Source organism: Papio anubis, chromosome 10, assembly GCF_008728515.1.
Source record: "Papio anubis isolate 15944 chromosome 10, Panubis1.0, whole genome shotgun sequence".
Classification (NCBI taxonomy): Eukaryota; Metazoa; Chordata; class Mammalia; order Primates; family Cercopithecidae; genus Papio; species Papio anubis.
Window position 1 is genome coordinate 40,987,615 of NC_044985.1, and position 21,416 is coordinate 41,009,030.

Consider the following 21,416-nt stretch of genomic DNA (forward strand, 5'->3'; position numbering starts at 1 on the left):
CAACACTATGAGATATTAACTTTCATATGTTTTACAGTTGAGAAGGGTGAGACTGTAAAAGAATAAATGATTTATCCACTGTCCCAGCAAGCTAATAGCAAATTTGGGATTCAAAAGAAAATTTCCCAATTTTTAATTCTTTCCACAGGTGACAGCTCCTCCTTCCTTTGTTTCCTTATAGTCATATGACTTTGGCAGAAATTAAAACACCTCTCTTCCTTATACATGAGTAAGAGATGCATGAGGGGAGTTAAGTTTGCATGACATGTACCTCATCAGAGAAAAAAATATAGAAAACCATTTCCTATATAGCACTAAGCAAAGGTGATTCTTTAAAACTGGGCCATAACACAGCCCTGCAGTGAACAAAGATCTCAGGACTGCTACTGCGCAGTATGGCATCAGAGCATGGTCATAGACTTCAAGGCATGTACAGCAAAATGTGATGCAGAAACACAGGGGACTATTGGGGAAAAGGAGATAAAAGGCTGAACCTGAACTGGGAGAGACAGAAATGTTTGAGCTGCAACCTGAAAGAGTAGAGAGTCAGAGAAATGGAGAAAACAGTAAAAAGGATGATCCATTGAGAAACTGAGGAAATCTGACATGGGTTGCAGGAGAGCAATGAGGATGTAAATGAGGCCATAGAAGTAAGTAGAGTCCAGATCACTCAGGACCTTGTTCAAGTTCTTCTAAGGGCCAGTGGGAAATCATTAAGGGATTTAAAACCATAGAAATAACAATTTAATTTGCCTTTTCTCAGGGGACTTATGACCCAAAGGAAAGCACAGGTAAATGCTAAAGTTGCATAGAAAACCACAGAATGTTAATACTAGGTGAAGATTTGAAAGTTATCTAATCTAGTCCTTTATGTTACAGAGAAGGTTCCAGGAGAAAAATGACTTGCCCAAGGTCATACACAGCAGGAAAGACAGAACATCCCCACCTAGTACTATTTCTGTCACATCACACCACCTCCTCCTCTTCTCCCTGCCATCCCAATTTCACTGTGACAGCTTCCTGCTCAAAATAGACTATTGTTGAAGTGGTGAATGTTGATGCTGGTGGCTTATATTTCTAAGCCTGAGTCCTGTCACTTTGATGACTCTACATTTACCACGGCAACCACGGCTGCAGTTGGCTAAGAACTTTGGAGTAGAAGTGATGAGTGTGACTTAAATTTTCTGAGTCAGTAGCCAGGTGATTTTGACTGAATGTCACGGATAGTCTACCCTAGAAAGAACAAAACATGAAAGTACAATTTTTATATCGCTGTACCGTCTTATCAGTGAGAGGGAAAGCGGCCCCAAACAATTCTAAGGTCTGGGAGAAAAGAATACAATTCCAGGCAGAGCTCTTCAGCTGTGTGCTCAATTCTCCTCCTGATGTTCCTGAGATACCAGCGCTTGGGGAGTGAAGGCCCCTGAAGGCTCACATCAAGGCAGTAGTTGAATTGCAAATAGAAGTTAAGAAAATATTCTCCTTGACCTTCTGTTCAAACCTGTGAAGCCTGAGACTTGACCCACATAGTACATCTTGACTGTCTCGGAATAAAATGAAAAATTCATAGAAATGAGAGAATGTTATCATTCTCTCAATCTTAGGATTTAAAACCTTCTCTATTTGATAGGCTACATTCAAATCAGGTTAGTGGCTCAGCATTCAGCACACAGAAGCCAGGAGGGTGGGACGCATCACTTTCTGGGTCTCTCGATAAATGACTGAGCACTTGACAGATTCAGATTAGAGGACTGCCTCAGAAAAGGGCAGTGTGCTCCGTCAAAATGTGTGTATTTGCATTATGGGTAATCATAGGTTCTCAAATGAGTTTTTCAGCATGAAGCTTACAAAATATTTTTACATCCATTATCTCATCAAATCTTCATCACCGTTCTGTGATGAAGGCATTGTAATCTTCATCCTAAAAGTGAGGAAACTAAGGTTCTAGGAGCCTAATTCACTTGCCCATGGCCATAGGGCCAATAAATGCTAGAATGAACAGAAAACTTAGTCCCTCGTCATCTTTCTCAAGTCCAGGGTCTTTCTGTCCACCACAGTAGTATGTCAGCTAAGTGTAGGATAGTGAAACTCCCCACATTAGAGGCCCCATTTGTTTTTAGAACTTGGATTGGCTACAGTAATCTAAGCATAGATTCCCCCCACACAAAACAGATTATATTAATTTTTAAGTATAGCATGGGACCAGTAGACTCTAAATACCTAATCTGTTTAATAAATAGGCATATAGAATATAAATGTGATTTCCTAGCCTCAAAAAAGTTACAAACCTAGAAATATCTGGCATTCAAATTAGACTTTAGCAGCAATTCCTCCTCCCACGATATAGGCAGAAATTGAGGGAAAATTGGAATAAAGGAAACTTGCTTGAATTAAGTTGGTGTAGGATAACTTGAAATGGTTTTTACAACCTATGCCAACTAGATGACGTAGTGTCTGTCCAGAATATTCTCCATTCTCCTCAAGCCCCTACCCTATTACAATAGCAAGTAACCTTCCTTCCAGTATGAAAGACTGGAGTAAGAGTTTAAAATGCTGAAAACCTTGCTGGGGTTTCCCACCGTTCCTTTGAATGAAACAAGCACACTAGTTTTTCTAGATACCTGGAAACATGTTTAATCTGTTTAGTAATGCAGGAGAACAGGCTTCTGTAAATGTTAGAGTGCCTTGACATGTCAGTGACCCCAAAGCAAGGCACACCCTGAAACTTTGTATTGGAAATCTCTGGCATCTCTTTCTGTCATCCTATAATATTGCTTTTACCAGGCACTAATATGATGTGTACCATATAATCTTCCACAGAATTTTCTTCATTGTAATTCTTTAAATACATCTAAGATATATATTTGTCAACAATTGGCAGAGGTGCTACTTATTTGTTGGGATATTAGCATCTAGTGCAATCCCTCATGATCTACCCATGTAGGGTACTAATGGTGAAATTAAGGCACCATGACACATTGGGGGAATGGAGGATTAGATATTTGGTGATTAGAGGTGTCTTCCCCAAATCTCTCAAATTTCTGAGAGTTTTTCTTACCTCTAATTTCAGACTGTCTAGCAATTTTTTGAACTTCCTTCTAAAAAAGACAAAAACTCTACTAATTTAAAATATAGGAAGAGTCATTTGCATGAGCCTGCTTAGTTAACTCCTTCTCATACAATTCCTTTTGTCACTGGATGTTTCTAAGATCAACCAAATTTTAACCACAAAGCAACTCTCAGGACTTCACAGCGGGGCTTGTTGGTTTATGCAGAATTTGTGTAATTTTAGAATTGATTAGATTCTTTTTCAGCACCAAATACCGTTAAAAAAATTTAAGTGTGAAATGTGTGAAATAATTTCTCATTAATTTATATTCTAAAATTAGAGATGAGGAAGTCATAGGCCATAGCTGTTTTCTTCTGTACCCTGCCTTTCACTCAGGCTATTATACTTCTCTTAGCTTTACTTCCTCTTTCCCTGACCCAGAGCTCATCGCAGAATATTCAACCACCTTACACCAGTCCCCTGAAACCTCACTGCCCATTCTCTTTCTACTTCATGTGCTTTGATGTCCCTTAGACTCATATTAATCCAGCAATTTGCTTTATCTCTTCTTACACTCAGGCTGGCAGGCACTGGTGGAGCAAATCATATATTGAAATTTCATAAAATTTTGGCATCTCCAGTTTCAGAAAAGCGCTCACTGCCCATCTGAAATCCTAGCTAGCTGGCTAGTATTCTCTCCCATTGCCCATAGTATATGTCTAAAATATTCTCCATTCTCCTCAAGCCCCTAGCTTATTACATTAACAGATAACCTTTCCTCCAGTATGAGCTACGGCTATTTTCAACTTCTCATCCCATGTGCATAAATATATTTGTATACATTACCACCATTTTGTACTTTCTATCTCAAAGGGAAATATTTCTTCCACTATTTTGGCTTTAAATTTAAGCTCCATCTCATCTCCATCCATCCATTCATGCATTCAATGCATATTTATCAAATATTTATTGTGTAATTGTGCTGGAAGCTTGTGGTACTGCAGTAGGCAAGGCAGATTTGTCCTGCCCTCAGAAAATTTTGGATGCAGAAGATAAGGAAATAAGATTGATAAATGAATGCTATGAGAGAAACACAGGTGACTGCAATAGGGAATAATAAAAGAATACCTAAATTTTGAGAGGGTAGTCAGAGACGGCATCTCTGTGAAGGGAATATTTAAGATAGGAACTAAATGAACAGAAGCAGCCAGCCACGAAGATATGGGAAGGGTAGCAAAAATGCTAGAAGTTAAGCAAATAACAAAAGCTGGAGCATTCTTCAAGGAACTGAAAGAAGGCCAAGGTGGAGTGTGTGAGGGGAGAGTGGAATGACAGGCAGTTGGAAAGGTGAGCAGGGGTCCTATAAACTAAAGAATGTGGATTTTTTTTTTTTTTCCTTTTCACTTTGTCCCATAGAAATTGACTGAGGATTTTAGACAGGAGAGTGGTGTTGATCTGAAAAACTGTGGAAGTAGTGTCCCATTATGGGACTCCAGCAATAATCCTGGAGAAAGGGAATGGATGCTCAAGAGCCAGGGGAGGCAACTGTGGAGGTATAAAGATGTTAGAGTTGAGATATTTGTTGGTAATATACAGAATAGAAGTTGATGGATTGATTATATTTACAGTCAGGAAGAGGGTGAATTCTAGACGAGAATCCATATTTCTGCAGCAAGGAGGATGGTGATGCCATTATGAGGGAAATGCAAAGGAGCTGGTTGGATTGAGTGGGGTGAAGTCAAGGTTTCTGTTTCAGACACATTATGAGTGAGATGCCTGTGAGACATGCAGAGGAGATGTTCAGAAGTTGTTTAGATGTAAGGTAAATCTGCAATTCAGATGGGAAAGCTGACCTGGATATAAACTAGGAAGATATTATCACACTTAAAACTGTGGGCATGATGGGCTCATACAGTCATATCATACATAGAAGAAAACAAAGCCCCAGACCCAGCTCTGAGAATCTTGTGTTTGTTAAGAGGAAAGGAAAGCTGAGAAGGAAACTGAAGGTGAAAAGCCAGTGAGTGATGGGTGAAAACTAGGAGAGTGTAGTGTCTCATGGGACAAAAAATTTAAAAATGGACAGTGGCCAAAAGAAACTAGACTTGTTAATTGCATCAACTGCCACTGTAAGGTGGGTTAACATAAGGAGACCTTGCTTTATTGATAATCCTATCAATTACTGATTTTTTTTCAACTCTTAGTTCTATCTGCACCTTCTCTGATGCTCATAAAAATGATTCTGTCCATTTCTACTCAAGAGAGGAAGGGAGAACAGGGATGACAAATTTTCCTTGTATCCCACCTATCTACCCTCCTATTTCTTTCTTTTCTAGGTTTTCTCCCAAAATTGTCTGCAAAATACTATCCTTTCCCACATTTACGTTTTACTCCTTTTTAAAATAATTTCAACATTTTAGATTCAGGGAGTGCATGTGCAGGTTTGTTACAGGGGTATAACGCGTTCTGCTGAGGTTTAGGATTACAAATGATTCTGTCACCCAGGTACTGAGCATAGTACCCAACAATCAGTTATTCAACCTTTGCCCCTCCTTCCTTACCCTCTCTAGTAGACCCCAGTGCCTATCGTTGCCATCTTTATGTCTATGAGTACCCAGTGCTTAGCTCCCACTTATAAGTGAGAACATGTGATATTTGGTTTTCTAGTCCTCTGTTAATTTGCTAAGGATAATGTCCTCCAGCTGCATTCATATTGCTGCTAAGGAAATGATTTTATTCTTTTTTATGGCTTCATAGGATTCCATGGTATATATGTATCATATTTTCTTTATCCAATCCACCATTGAGGGGCACCTAGGTTGATTACATGTCTTTGCTATTGTGAATAGTGCTGAATTGTTTTGGTAGAACAACTTATTTTCATTTGGATATATACCTAGTAATTAGAATGCTTGCTCAAATGGTAGTTCTATGTTAAGTTCTTTGAGGTATCTCCAAACTGCCTTGTACCGTGCAAAAAGTAATTGGTAGGAACTACATTCCTACCAACAGTATGGAAGTGTATAAGCATTCTCTTTTCTTCACAGCCTTGCCAGCAACAGTTGTTTTCTGACTTTTTAACAACTGCCATTCTAAGTGGTATGAGATGGTGTTTCATTGTTCATTTACCTTTTACTTTGTAGTTCATTGTGCTCTCGCCCCACCAATCTCTCGTTGGGAAACTTTAGTCTCATCACTCTGGTCTTTAATGTTCACCACAAGAGATTCTGAGAATTAGAATCTTATTTTGGAGATGTTTCCTCTTTTGCCTTATGAAAAACATTTCAGAGTTTAAAGTCTGTCCAGTTCCAAAATTGTCCCTTAATTGTTGGAATTGTTAGTAATCATGCAACCAAATAGACCAATTTTTTATGTACTTCTTGGAAGCTCCTCAATTTATATTCTTTCTTCTTTTTTTTCTAATTATCTTTCTTTTCTAAAATTGAGTTTCAATACAATAGTTCATAATTTGGTATCACCAATTAACACTTTCATGGACTTCAATGTGCAAACTCCTAAAACTACAAAGAAGCTTCAAATTTAGAGAAAAAAAACCAGCATGACTAACAATTCTGTAAATTCAAAATAAACCTACCTTTTGTTGAGGGGTAGAGAAACCATTTTAAATTTTTATTTGAAAACAGCACATTTCTTGCTTTTTGTTTGTTTGTTTTGTTTTTGTTTTTGAGACAGAATTTCACTCTTGTAGCCAAGGCTGGAGTGCAATGGCACGATCTCAGCTCACTGTACCCTCTGCCCCGCTGGCTTCAAGCAATTCTCCTGCCTTAGCCTCCCGGGTAGCTGGGATTACAGGTGCCTGCCACGATTCCTGGGTAATTTTTTGTATTTTTTTTTTTTTGTACTTTAAGTTGTAGGGTACATGTGTCCAATGTGCAGGTTTATGTTGGTTTGCTGCACCCCTCAACTCGTCATTTACATTAGGTGTTTCTCCTAATGCTATCCCTACTCCAGCCCCCCACCCCACAACAGACCGCAGTGTGTGATGTTCCCTGCCCTGTGTCCAAGTGTTCTCATTGTTCAATTCCTACCTATGAATGAGAACATGTGGTGTTTGGATTTTTGTCCTTGCGATAGTTTGCTGAGAATGATGGTTTCCAGCTTCATCCATGTCCCTGCAAAGGACATGAACTCATCCTTTTTTTAAGGCTGCATAGTATTCCATGGTGTATATGTGCCACATTTTCTTAATCCAGTCTATCATTGATGGACATTTGGGTTGGTTCCAAGTCTGTACTATCGTTAATAGTGCCACAATAAACATACGTGTGCATGTGTCTTTATAGTAGCATGATTTATAATCCTTTGGGTATATAGCTGGTAATGGGATCACTGGGTCAAATGGTATTTCTAGTTCTAGATCCTTGAGGACTTGCCACACTGTCTTCCACACTGGTTGAACTAATTTACACTCCCACCAACAATGTAAAAGCGTTCCTATTTGTCCACATCCTCTCCAGCATCTGTTATTTCCTGACTTTTTAATGATCATCATTCTAACTGGCGTGAGATGGTATCTCTTGTGGTTTTGATTTGCATTTCTCTGATGACCAGTGCTGATGAATATTTTTTCGTGTGTCTGTTGACTGCATAAACATCTTCTTTGGAGAAGTGTCTGTTCATATCCTTTGCCCACTTTTTGATGGGGTTGTTTTTTTTCTTGTAAGTTTGTTTGAGTTATTTGAAGATTCTGGATATAAGTCCTTTGTCAGATGGGTAGATTGCAAAAATTTTCTCCCATTCTGTAAGTTGCATGTTCACTCTGATGGTAGTTTCTTTTGCCAGGCAGAAGCTCTTTAGTTTAATTAGATCCCATTTGTCTATTTTGACTTTTGTTGCCATTGCTTTTGTGTTTTAGTCATTAAGTCCTTGCCCATGCCTATGTCCTGAATGGTATTGCCTAGGTTTTCTTCTAGGATTTTTATGGTTTTAGGTCTAACATTTAAGTCTTTAATCCATCTTGAATTAATTTTTGTATAAGGTGTAAGGAAGGGATCCAGTTTCAGCTTTCTACATATGGCTCGCCAGTTTTCCCAGCACCATTTATTAAATAGGGAATTCTTTCCCCATTTCTTGTTTTTGTCAGGTTTGTTGAAGATCAGATGGTTGTAGATGTGTGATGTTATTTCTAAGGCCTCTGTTCTTTTCCATTGGTCTATGTATCTGTTTTGGTGCCAGTTCCATGCTGTTTCAGTTACTGTGGCCTTGTAGTATAGTTTGAAGTCAGGTAGCAAGATGCCTCCAGCTTTGTTCTTTTTGCTTAGGAGTGTCTTGGCAATGTGGGCTCTTTTTTGGTTCCATATGGACTTTAAAGGAGTTTTTTCCAATTCTGTGAAGAAAGTCATAGGTTGCTTGATGGGGACGGCATTGAATCTATAAATTACCTTGGGCAGTATGACCATTTTCACTATTTTGATTCTTCCTATCCATGAGCATGGAATGTTCTTGCATTTGTTTGTGTCCTCTTTTATTTCATTGAGCAGTGGTTTGTATTTCTCCTTGAAGAGGTCCTCCACATCCCTTGTAAGTTGGATTCCTAGGTATTTTATTCTCTTTGTAGCAATTGTGAATGGGAGTTCACTCATGATTTGGCTCTCTGTTATTCCTGTATAGGAATTTGATTCTCTGTTATTCGTGTATAAGAATGCTTGTGATTTCTACACATTGATTTTGTATCCTGAGACTTTGCTAAAGTTGCTGATAAGCTTAAGGAGATTTTGGGCTGAGGTGAGGGGGTTTTCTAAATATACAATCATGTCATCTGCAAACAGGTACAATTTGACTTCCTCTTTTCCTAATTGAATACCCTTTATTTCTTTCTCTTGCCTGATTGCCATGGCCAGAATTTCCAACACTATGTTGAATAGGAATGGTGAGAGAGAGCATCCTTGTCTTGTGCCAGTTTTCAAAGGGAATGATTCCAGTTTTTACCAATTCAGTATGATATTGGCTGTGGGTTTGTCATAAATAACTCTTATTATTTTGAGATACGTTCCATCAATACCTAGTTTATTAAGAGATTTTAGCATGAAGGGCTGCTGAATTTTGTTGAAGGCCTTTTCTGCATCTATTGAGATAATCAGGTGGTTTTTGTCTTTGGTTCTGTTTATATGATGGATTACGTTTATTTATTTGTGTATGTTGAACCAGCCTTGCATCCCAGGGGTGAAGCTGACCTGATCATCATGGATAAGCTTTTTGATGTGCTGCTGGATTCTGGTTTGCCAGTATTTTATTGAGGATTTTTGCATCGATGTTCATCAGGGATATTGGTCTAACATTCTCTTTTTTTGTTGTGTCTCTGCCAGGCTTTGATATCAGGATGATGCTGGCCCCATAAAATGAGTTAGGGAAGATTCCCGCTTTTTGTATTGATTGGAACAGTTTGAGAAGGAATGGTACCACCTCCTCTTTGTACCTCTGGTAGAATTTGACTGTGAATCAGTCTGGTCCTGGATTTTTTTGTTTGGTAGGCTATTAATTATTGCCTCAATTTCAGAGCCTGTTATTGGTCTATTCAGAGATTCAACTTCTTCCTGGTTTAGTCTTGGGAGGGTGTATGTGTCCAGGAATTTATCCATTTCTTCTAGATTTTCTAGTTTATTTGAGTAGAGGTGTTTATAGTGTTCTCTGACAGTAGTTTGTATTTCTGTGGTATCAGTGGTGACATCATTTTTTATTGTGTCTATTTGATTCTTCTCTCTTTTATTCTTTATTAGTCTTGCTAGCAGTCTATCAAGTTTGTTGATCTTTTCAAAAAACCCGCTCCTGGACTCATTGATTTTTTGAAGGGTGTTTTGTGTCTCTAGCTCTTTTAGCTCTCCTCTGATCTTAGTAATTTCTTGCCTTCTGCTAGCTTTTGAATGTGTTTGCTCTTGCTTCTCTAGTTCTTTTAATTGTGATGTTAGGGTGTTGATTTTAGATCTTTCCTGCTTTCTCTTGTGGGCATTTAGTGTTACAAATTTCCCTCTACACACTGCTTTAAATGTGTCCCAGAGATTCTGATATGTTGTGTCTTTGCTCTCACTGGTTTCAAAGAACATCTTTATTTCTGCCTTCATTTCGTTATTTACTCAGTAGTCATTCAGGAGCAGGTTGTTCAGTTTCCATGTAGTTGTGTGGTTTTTAGTAAATTCCTTAATCCTGAGTTCTAATTTGATTGCACTGTGTTCTGAGAGACAGTTTGTTGTGATTTCTGTTATTTTACATTTGTTGAGGAGTGCTTTACTTCCAATTATGTGGTCAATTTTAGAATAAGTGTGATGCTGTGCTATGAAGAATGAATATTCTGTTGATTTGGGGTGGAGAATTCTGTAGATGTCTATTTGGTCTGCTTGGTGCAGAGCTGAGTTCAAGTCCTGGATATCCCTTTTAACCTTCTGTCTCGTTGATCTGTCTAATATTGACAGTGGGGTGTCAAAGTCTCCCATTATTATTGTGTGGGAGTCTAAGTCTCTTTGTAGGTCTCTAAGGACTTGCTTTATGAATCTGGGTACTCCTCTATTGGGTGCACATATATTTAGGATAGTTAGCTCTTCTTGTTGAATTGATTCCTTTACCATTATGTAATGGCCTTCTTTGTCTCTTTTGATCTTTGTTGGTTTAAAGTCTGCTTTATCAGAGACTAGGATTGCAACCCCTGCTTTTTTTTGCTTTCCATTTGCTTGGTAGATCTTCCTCTATCCCTTTATTTTGAGCCTATGTGTGTCTCTGCACATGAGATGGGTCTCCTGAATACAGCACACTGATGGGTATTGACTCTATCCAATTTGCCAGTCTGTGTATTTTCACTGGGGCATTTAGCCCATTTACACTTAAGGTTAATATTGTTATGTTAGAATTTGATCCTGTCATGATGTTAGCTGGTTATTTTGCCCATTAATTGATGCAGTTTCTTCATAGCATCAATGGTCTTTACAATTTGGCCTGTTTTTGCAGTGGCTGGTATGGGTTGTTTCTTTCCATGTTGATTGCTTCCTTCAAGAGCTCTTGTAAGGCAGGCCTGGTGTTGACAAAATCTCTCAGCATTTGCTTGTCTGTAAAGGATTTCATTTCTCCTTCACTCATGAAGCTTAGTTTGGCTGGATATGAAATTCTGGGTTGAAAATTCTTTTCTTTCAGAATGTTGAATATTGGACCCCACTCTCTTCTGGCTTGTAGAGTTTCTGCCAAAAAATCTGCTGTTAGTCCTATGAGTTTCCCTTTGTGGGTAACACGACCTTTCTCTCTGGCTGCCCTTAACATTTTTCCTTCACTTCAACCTTGGTGAATCTGACAATTATTTATCTTGGGGTTGCTCTTCTCAAGGAGTATCTTTGTGGTGTTCTCTGTATTTCCTGAATTTGAATGTTGGCCTGCCTTGCTAGGTTGGGGACGTTCTCCTGGATAATATCTTGAAGGGTGTTTTCCAACTTGGTTCCATTCTCCCCATCACTTTCAGGTACACCAGTCAGATGTAGATTTGGTCTTTTCACATAGTCCCATATTTCTTGTAGGATTTGTTCATTTCTTTTTACTCTTTTTTCTCTAAACTTCTCTTCTCACTTCATTTCATTCATTTGATATTCAATCACTGATACTCTTTCTTCCACTTGATTGAATCGGCTATTGAAGTTTGTGCATGCATCACAAAGTTCTCTTGCCCATCAGGTTTTCAGCTCCATCAGGTCATTTAATGTCTTCTCTACACTGTTCTAGTTAGCCATTCATCTAGCCTTTCTTCAAGGTTTTTACTTCCTTGTGATGGGTTTGAACATGCTCCTTTAGCTCAGTGAAGTTTGTTATTACTGACCTTCTGAAGCCTACTTCTATCAACTTGTCCAAGTCATTCTCCATCCAGCTTTGTTCCATTGCTGGCAAGGAGCTGCAATCCTTTAGAGAAGAGGCACTCTGATTTTTAGAGTTTTCAGCTTTTCTGCCCTGGTTTCTCCCCATCTTTGTGGTTTTATCTACCTTTGGTCTTTGATGTTGATGACCTACAGATGGGGTTTTAGTGTAGATGTCCTTTTTGTTGATGTTGATGGTATTCCTTTCTGTTTGTTAGTTTTCCTTCTAACAGTCAGGTCCCTCAGCTGCAGATCTGTTTCAGTTTGCTGGAGGTCCACTCCAGACCCTGTTTGACTGGGTATCACCAGTGGAGGCTACAGAACAGCAAATATTGCTGCTTGGTCCTTCCGCTGGAAGCTTCGTCCCAGAGGGACACCCACCTATATGAGGTGTCTCCCAGTTAGGCTATACAGGGATCAGGGACCCACTTGAGGAGGCAGTCTGTCCATTTTCAGAGCTCAAATGTTGTGCTGGGAGAATCACTGCTCTTTTCAGAGCTGTCAGATAGGGACGTTTAAGTCTGCAGAAGTTGTCTGCTGCCTTTTGTTCACCTATGCCCTGCTCACAAAGGTGGAGTCTACAGAGGCAGTAGGCCTTGCTGAGCTGCAGTGGGCTCCGCCCAGTTTGAGCTTCCCGACTGCTTCGTTTACCTACGCAAGCCTCAGCAATGGTGGACGTCCCTCCCCTAGCTAGGCTGCTGCCTCCCAGTTTGATCTCATACTGCTGCACTAGCAGTGAGCAAGGCTCCGTGGGTGTGGGACCCACCGAGCCAGACACAGGAGAGAATCTCCTGGTCTGCCGGTTGCTAAGACAGTGGGAAAAGCACAGTATTTGGGCGACAGTGTCCCATTTTTTCAGGTACAATCTGTCACAGCTTCCCTTGGCTAAGAAAGGGAAATCCCCAGACTCCTTGCGCTTCCTGGGTAAGGCAATGCTCCACCCTGCTTCAGCTCACCCTCCGTGGGCTGCACCCACTGTCCAACCAGCCCCAGTGAGATGAACCAGGTACCTCAGTTGGAAATGCAGAAATCACCCGTCTTCTGTGTCAATCACTCTGGGAGCTGCAGACCAGAGCTCTTCCTACTTGGCCATCTTGGAGCAGACCTCAATTTTTTGTATTTTTTGGTAGAGACGGGGTTTCTCCATGTTGGTTGGGCTGGTCTCGAACTCCTGACCTCAAGTGATCCACCTGCCTTGGCCTCCCAAAGTGCTGGGATTACAGGCATGAGCTACCTCACCCAGCCTATTTCTTGCCTTAACTCAATAAGCCCTTGTGTCAGGCTAAAAGACATGGTTCTCCAAAACTATATTTACTTCCTAATTGTCAGAACCTGTGATTGTTACCTCACCTGGAAAAAGAGTAAATATTACCTTCTGAAGCAAGAGATGTGATGAAGGATCTTGAGAGGAGACATTTACCCTGAATTACCCAGATAGGCCCCAAATGCCCTAAATCACATGTATAAACACTTTTATAAAAAAGAGAGCCAGGCAGAGGTTTCACCCAGAGAGAGACAGAGGAGAAAGTGATGTGAAGACAGAGAGAGAGATTTGAGTGATGTAACAAGTCAAGGATTGCCAGCAGAAACTGAAAGAGGCAAGGAACTAAATCTCCCCTACAGCTTGTGGAGGGAGTGAGGCCCTATTGACATCTTGGTTTTAGGATTCTGGCCCCCAGAAATGTGACAGAATATGTTACCAAGTTTGTGGTAATTTGTCATGGTAGTCAGAAGAAACTAATATAAATTTGGTATCAAGGAGTGAGGTGCTGCTATAACAAATACCCCAAAATACAGAAGTATCATCCAAGGAATGTCCAAGTTATATGGTTTGGATGTTTGTCCCCTTCAAATCTCATGTTGAAATGTGACCTCCAGTGTTGGAGGTGAGACTTGGTGGGAGGTACTGGATCACAGAGGCAGATCTGTAATGAATGACTTAGTGCCATCCCCTTGGTGATATGTGAGTTCTCCTTCAGTTCACACAAGATTTGGTTGTTTAAAAGGGTGGGAGACTTCACCTTGCTGTCTCTTGCTTGCTCTGTCATGTGACATGCCTGCTCCCGCTTTGTCTTCTGCCATGGGTAAAAGCTCCCTGAGGCTTCACTGGGAGCTGAGCACATGCCAGAGCCATGCTTCCTGTACAGCCTGCAGAACCGTGAGCCAATTAAACCTCTTTTCTTTGTAAATTAGCTAGTCTCAAGTATTTCTTTTTTTTTTTTATAGATGGAGTCTCACTCTGTCACCCAGGCTAGAGTGCAGTGGTGTGATCTCAGCTCACTACACACTACAACCTCCACCTCCAGCGTTCAAATAATTCTCCCTGCCTCAGCCTCCCAAATAGCTGGGATTACAGGCACCTGCTACCATGCCCGGCTAATATTTGTATTTTTAGTAGATACTGGATTTCACCATGTTGGCCACGCTGGTCTCGAACTCCTGACCTCAAGTGATCTGCCTGCCTCGGCCTCCCAAATTGCTGGGATTACAGGTACCTGGCCAGGTGGATTTCTTTAGAGCAACACAAAAATGGCCTAATACACCAAGGAATTAGGTAATAGGTAGAGGCTGGAAGAATTCTGTGAAGCATCACAGAAAAAACCTAGAATGCCCTGAAGTCAATGGTGGTAGAAATATGAATATCAAGTATGCTGCTCGTGAGGGCTCAGAAGGAAGTGAGCGGCACAGTAGAGAAAGCTTCTATCAAGATTGTGCCATTGCACTCCTGCCTGGGCAACAGAGCAAGACTCTGTTTCCGAAAAAAATAGAAAGCAAGCTTCTATCAGTCGTCTTTGAAAATATGTATGCTATCTTGAGCAGAATGTTGGCAAAAATATGAGCATTGTAAGTACTTCTGGTACAGGCTTAGAAGGAAATACAGAGCACATGATTGAGAAATGGAGGAAAAATGATCCGTGTTACATAGTGGCAGTGAGCTTGGCTTAACTGTGTCCTATAGTCATGTGAAAATTAGCAGAACTTGCCAATGATTAACTCGGATATTTAGCTGAGGAGAGTACCAAGCAAAATGTTGAGGATGCGGACTGTTATCTTCTTTCTGTTCAGAGTAAAAATGTGAGAGAAAATAGATACATTAAGGAAGGAACTGTTAAGCAGAATTTTCAGTAATTTGTTATGGTAACCAAAGTAAACTGATAAAGCTCTTAAGTGAAGAGAGGAATATCTTCTCATATTATTCAGAAATGCCAATGCATGGATCCTTTGTGTAGACTAGTATTAGTTTAGACAGTCTGCTATTTTAAGTTAGCATTAGATACCTGATCACTACATCAAGATACTGAATCAAAATGTGTTATTTTAATTCTATGTCACTTGAACATTTAGGACATGCTTCTATCAGCCCTCAATTTATTTTTTTTAATATTAGCCTCAAATAATAAGAATAAATTAACTTTATTTTGAGCTCAAGTTTTTTTTTTTTGGCGGGGGGGGGGGACAGAGTCTCGCTCAGTCGCCCAGGCTGGAGTGCAGTGGCCGGATCTCTGCTCACTGCAAGCTCCGCCTCCCGGGTTTACGCCATTCTCCTGCCTCAGCCTCCCGAGTAGCTGGGACTACAGGCGCCCGCCACCTCGCCTGGCTAGTTTTTTGTATTTTTTAGTAGAGACGGGGTTTCACCGTGTTAGCCAGGATGGTCTCCATTTCCTGACCTCGTGATCCGCCCGTCTCGGCCTCCCAAAGTGTTGGGATTACAGGCTTGAGCCACCGCGCCCGGCGAGCTCAAGTTCTTAAACTCACCAATCAATGATTTGTGAGTCGTTCTTTTGTTTGTTGGTTGGTTGGTTTCTTTGCATTTTGTTTTATTTGTTTGTATTTTAAGACATGGATTCTTGGGCCCTCTGCAAACCTTGTACATTGATTTTCTGGTGCTGAGGATTGGATATTTATATTTTTCTAAGGCTTTGTCAATTGTTATGATAAACAACCATTTAGGAAACCATTGATATTATGAAGCATAGCTGGATTTGTCTACCATTTCTTAAGTACTCCCTATGTGTCAGATATATATTAGATGAGCTTTACATAATATTTATATGTAATCTTATAGGTACATGTTTAATTTCAGCTTTGTAGTTGGCAAATTGAGGTTCAAAGAAGTAGTAAAGCTGTTCCAAATCCGTAATTAGAAAAACTGATATTTGAGCACATATCTATTTCCAAAACCCATTCTCCTACAGAAAAACCAGCAGTAAAGTGAAAACATTATTTGTTCACATTTCCTTATATATCCTTTCTAGGTGGATGATGTGCGTAAGTCATTTAACTTCCCAAGATTTAGTTTGCTCTATTTGAAGAAGTGTATAATAATATGTATCTCAAGCAGTTGTCATGAAGACCGAATTCAATTATGTACAGAATAGCACTCTGGCAACACTAGAGTGTCATGCAAATGTGATTTGCTTTACTATGGTTTTTGCTCTTACCTATTTTTATTTATGGAATAAGTAAAGTGTAACCATGTTATTTGGCAGAAGTGCCAGCTCTCACAAAATGCTACATCTACTGCCAGCTGCTTCTATTCTTGTGGATCTAAGGCTTCCTCAATGGTTACTTTTGGAGCCAGACTGGATCAGTGTTCATGTCCCCGCTCTGCCATTTACTAACAGTAGAATCATGGACTAGTCTTTCCATGATTTTGATTATTCACCAATAGAAAGAGAAAGAGATGCTGGTAATTTGAGGTCGACATTGAAATAATATGGAATGCTTATAATGTTTATGATCATCATCATTAATGATCACATTACTGACAGTAGCTGTGTTAGTAAGATGGCAAATACATTTTGTGAGGTTCCACTAGACACTGCCTATGAAGAGTGGCACAGGCAGGGGGTGAAAGAATGCCAGCAGTGAGGCAGTGTATTCCACAGGGCATGGGAAAAAACCCAGGCCAGTTGCAACCCGCGTGAGTACTAACTCCCACTGTAGCCTGGATTGCATTCCAGCAAAATGGTTTTTCAACTGTGGCTATTCTGTAGCAGAGTATCAGCAAGGGAGCCCCAGATAGGGAAGCTGAAAAGAGTTTAATTATTTAGCACATATATATTATGCCATAAGTACATACACAAGCAGAATGGGAGAAAAGAATAGATGCCGTGGCACTTGGCAGATGACCAGTTGGAAAGGCAATCATAAACTACTTGGGAACATTAAATAAGTCAGAATGCTATCTTCTAACATATAAACTAGTAATGATAGCAGTAACTACCATTTCATAAATTCCTGTGCCAGGAACCCTGCTAGGCTTTGTATGTACATTATCACTAGGCTACAAAACTCTATTGAATAAGAACCATTTATTACCTCATTCTACAGATGAGGAAATTGAGGCACAGAGAAGTTAAAGAAGGCATTAATGGTTAAAGACCTGAGAAATATTGGCCATGAGATTTAAAATAGAGTCTAACTATCTGTAAAGCCCATGTCCTTTCCACCGCAGTGTGATGTCTCCATGGAACATTCTCATGTCTTGCATCTCTTGTCCTTTTACAACAACCACTGTTACAGGTAATCCTTCTGCTTTTTTATTTTGCATGTACCCCTCCTCAAGAAAAGGTACATGATAAATAATAAAATCATCATTGGTATATATAAATAGATGATTGATAGACCAGACAGATCGATGACAGACCGTGTGTGTATATGCACACCATCACACTCTGTGACTTTTAAAACTATCTTGTGGATCTCCTTAGCACATCTCTTGTGCTCTGCTTATATTCCGGCTCAGATGTACAGAGCAGCTAGTTCACAATAACCTCCCAACCACCAGTGTCATCATGTGCTTTGTGGATGAAGTGTGGTCCACTCTCCTGAGATCTGTTCACAGTGTCCTCAATCGCTCTCCTCCGTACCTCATCAAGGAGATTCTGCTGGTAGATGACTTCAGCACCAAAGGTAAGAAAACCACTCGGGCTATCTCTTGAAATTTCAAAGTTTGGTGGAAGCAAAGTTTGGTAGCAGTTTGGATGGCAAAATTACAAGATAATTTGATGAAGCATAAACATTGTACAAATGCATTGTTTTACGTGGAGCCTCAGAGACATAAGTCTAAGCATCTGTGGACATTAAAAGTCATCTGGAGCTCTAATCAGTTAGTTGTCTCAGTTGTAACTCTCCTACCATGTTGGAATGATCTTCTAACTATGGCTCCTTGGAGATGGGTACTTTGAAGTACTGGAGTTTAGATGTCCTCTACAATTGCATAAATCCCTTTTAATGGAATCACAATTAAAGGGAGGCCTTGCCTACTGGTAATAACTAGAGTTACAGTTGGACTTTATGGAAGGCAAAGAAATTGAGGTCTTATGGCTTCTTCCTTGAGAGCAAGGCATATGATGTGTTCAGTTAAGTGTTAAGAAGACAAATTGCCAATAGGACAAGAGAGATGAGGTGATTCCAATAAAGTTCAAAAGAAGAATCCACCATAGCCTTTACATTCATTTTTGTTTATTACAGTGAAGAATCTCACTCTTTAGGTTGTCAAATAACTTGTGTATGTAGGTGGTCTGACAGCCACATTACAAATTCCCAAAATGGAACCCATTTTTCAGAAAAGTTTAGAAAATAGCAAAGACTTGGCAATGCTAATATACTTAGCCTTAAGCTAAGTCTTAGCCTTGAGCTGTGACCACAGCAACATGGGAAGTTTCTTTAGCTTCAGAGTTTCTACCATAATCACATTGAGCTCAAGAAACTGTGGGATGACAGAGAAAAACTGGCTGAAAACATAAAACGTGGCCTTGAAAGCATAAACAAAAATAGCACCCAATTAGAAAGTAGATAAGAGTCCCTTCATGAGGGGTAGGTCCAGATTCTGTGGGACCTGAAGCTTATTCAGTTTTCAGGGTCCTAAGAAAAACTTTCTTAGAAAGTTTTCTGGAAGCCATTCCGACCTAGGATAGCTGTCAATAGCTTAATTACACACAGAAGTGACTATAAGTCACATAAACATGGCTCATAAAGCCCGCGGAAAACTGTTCCTTTAGCTGGATCCCTCCATAGCCATCTAATAAGAGAGAAAAGGTGTAATGGAAGGGGATGTCAGAGTAGGAAATGAAAGGGTCTTATTTGCACACATTGTTTAGCCTCTTCCTTGGGTCATGGAAAGGGCTTTTGCAAGAGGTGGGGTTGAGAGTAGAAGCAGAATTGTGCAGAAGCCTGAGCTACATTTATTTTAAGGCAAATATTCCCCTACCTTGACAAATACTCAGAAAGGTGTGCCCTCCACTGTATCACCTTGCAACACTGAAAACAAAGATTTGGGGTTTGAAAAATCAGACAGCTTTGAATATTGAAATGAGACAGAATCCTTCCAAGAAAATGACATCAGAAAATAAAATTATGACCCAAGGAATAAAATTCAGTGATGATGGTAATGTCATAGTTTTTGGCATTTGACTTCGGGAAGGCACTTCTGATACTATCTAGACAGCTAATTCAAGTGTTCCTGGTTTATCTTTACTCTGATGTAGACTACCTAAAAGATAATTTGGATAAATACATGTCCCAGTTTCCAAAAGTTCGGATTCTTCATCTCAAAGAGAGACATGGCTTAATAAGGGCCAGGCTGGCAGGAGCACAGAATGCAACAGGTAAGAAGCTACTCATTTTTTTGTGTGTTACATTTTGTTTTAATTTAAAATGTTTCTCAAACATACAGAAAATGTGAAAGACTAGCACAATGATGCCTATATATGCATCACTTAGTTCCATCAGTTTTAAAGTTTTTATAATATGTGCTCTATCATAAACACACATAGACACCTATTGTAGATACTTTTTTCCTGAACCTTTGAAAAAGAAGTTACAGACATCATCATACTGCACCCCTAAGGACCTCAGTAGGCGTCTCTGAAGAACAGGAGCATTCTCTTAAATAAGCACAGCTTTCATAACTAAATATAATACCTACTATATGCTATTTTCAAGTTTTGTCATTGTTCCCAAAATTTTTTTGGTTTTGGATTTTTTTTTGTTTTTTTGTTTTTTTGACGGAGTCTTGCTCTGACGCCCAGGCTGGAGTGCAGGCTGGAGTGCAGTGGCGCCATCTCAGCTCACTGCAAGCTCCACCTCCCAGGTTCAGGCCATTCTCCTGCCTCAGCATCCCGAGTAGCTGGGACTACAGGCACCCGCCACCATGCCTGGCTAATTTTTTGTATTTTTAATGGAGATGGGGTTTCACCACATTAGCCAGGATGGTCTTGATCTCCTGACATCGTGATCTGCCTGCCTCAGCCTCCCAAAATGCTGGGATTACAGGCCGCAAAACGTTTTTTTTAAATTCAGAAACTAATTAAGTTTCATACCCTGCATTTGATAGTTTGGTCTTCTTAGTCTAGAATACTCAACTCCTCACACTTTGCTTAAACATTTGTGTGTGTGTGTGTGTGTGTGTGTGTGTGTGTGTGTGTTTTAAGTTCATGCCATTTGTTTGGTACAACTGACCATGTTCTGAAATTTTCGATTTCCTCTTGTTACCTGCAGGATAAATGTTTTTGGAGTGAAAATATTATATAGAATGCTACTACATAGGTGATAGAAACGGTATACATCTCATCAAGAGGCATATAATATAACATAATATCACCAGTATTGTTGATACTAACTTTGAGAAGTTAGTTAAGATGTTGACAGCTAGATCTTTACTTTGGGAGTAAGAAGTAATTTGTGGAATGATACATTAACCCATGAGAATATTCTGTTTTTCTTACAATGTTTTACCCAATGGTTTTTAGTATCCATTGATGATCCTTGCTTAAATCAATTATTACATTGAGGACTGAAAAGTTGCTTTTCTATAATTCATTCTTTTTTATTTAGCTGGCACTCATGTGTAAGGAAAAAAAATCTCTATCTCTCCCTCTCCTGTTTTCTAACTCTTCCTCTCTTCCCCCTCAACCTCCCTCTCCCCTCCCTCTCATCCCCTCACCAATATGGATGTATGGCTTAGAAGTTAAATGTGTATTATATCACCATTATTCTTGTTGGTGTTCAAATTGTCCCAAATTTGGTCACTAGGAGCTTCTTCAAGCCTGCGCCTTTTTGACCTGACCAATCAGTATTTCAAGATTTCATAAAGTTTTAATTCTACAATCCTCACCCCTCTCTTCTCTGACCCATGTCTGTTCTTCCTAGGTTTTTTCTGCCTTCCCCAAAGGCCATATGCCTTCTTTTCCCCTCCTTTTTTTAGTGTGCAGGTGTTGGTGAGTGAATGAGAAATGAGTCTATTTTATGAGTATTCTACAAACAACATCAAACATTTGGGTTCATGCTCATAAGTTTCTAAGGAAGGATCTGTGCCCTGTGATACTAGCTGACTTATATGCTAGGTGCCATTCTGAATACTTCATATATTAACTGATTGAATCCTCACAATAACTCTATGAGATGGGTACAATCACATCCTCATTCTACATATGAGAATATAGAGGTGCAGTGAGGCTGTGCCTTATGCAAGCTCACCCATCTAGTCAGTGGTAAATCCAAAGCTGGCACCTGAATGC

At 39.8% G+C, this 21,416-nt stretch overlaps 1 protein-coding gene across 2 annotated transcripts in view; it reads left to right on the top strand.

The window, feature by feature from the left end:
• Positions 1–21,416, top strand: part of GALNT5 (polypeptide N-acetylgalactosaminyltransferase 5) — a 56,578-nt gene that overhangs the window by 8,719 nt on the left and 26,443 nt on the right. For both annotated transcript variants that reach the window (XR_635436.4, XM_003907493.5), the window contains exons 2-3: positions 17,642–17,808; positions 19,386–19,505. Coding sequence is in view for 1 of the 2 variants with exons in the window: in XM_003907493.5 (XP_003907542.2) it covers positions 17,642–17,808; positions 19,386–19,505 (287 nt within the window). In the remaining variant the exon portion in view is untranslated. The remainder of the gene's footprint in view (positions 1–17,641; positions 17,809–19,385; positions 19,506–21,416) is intronic.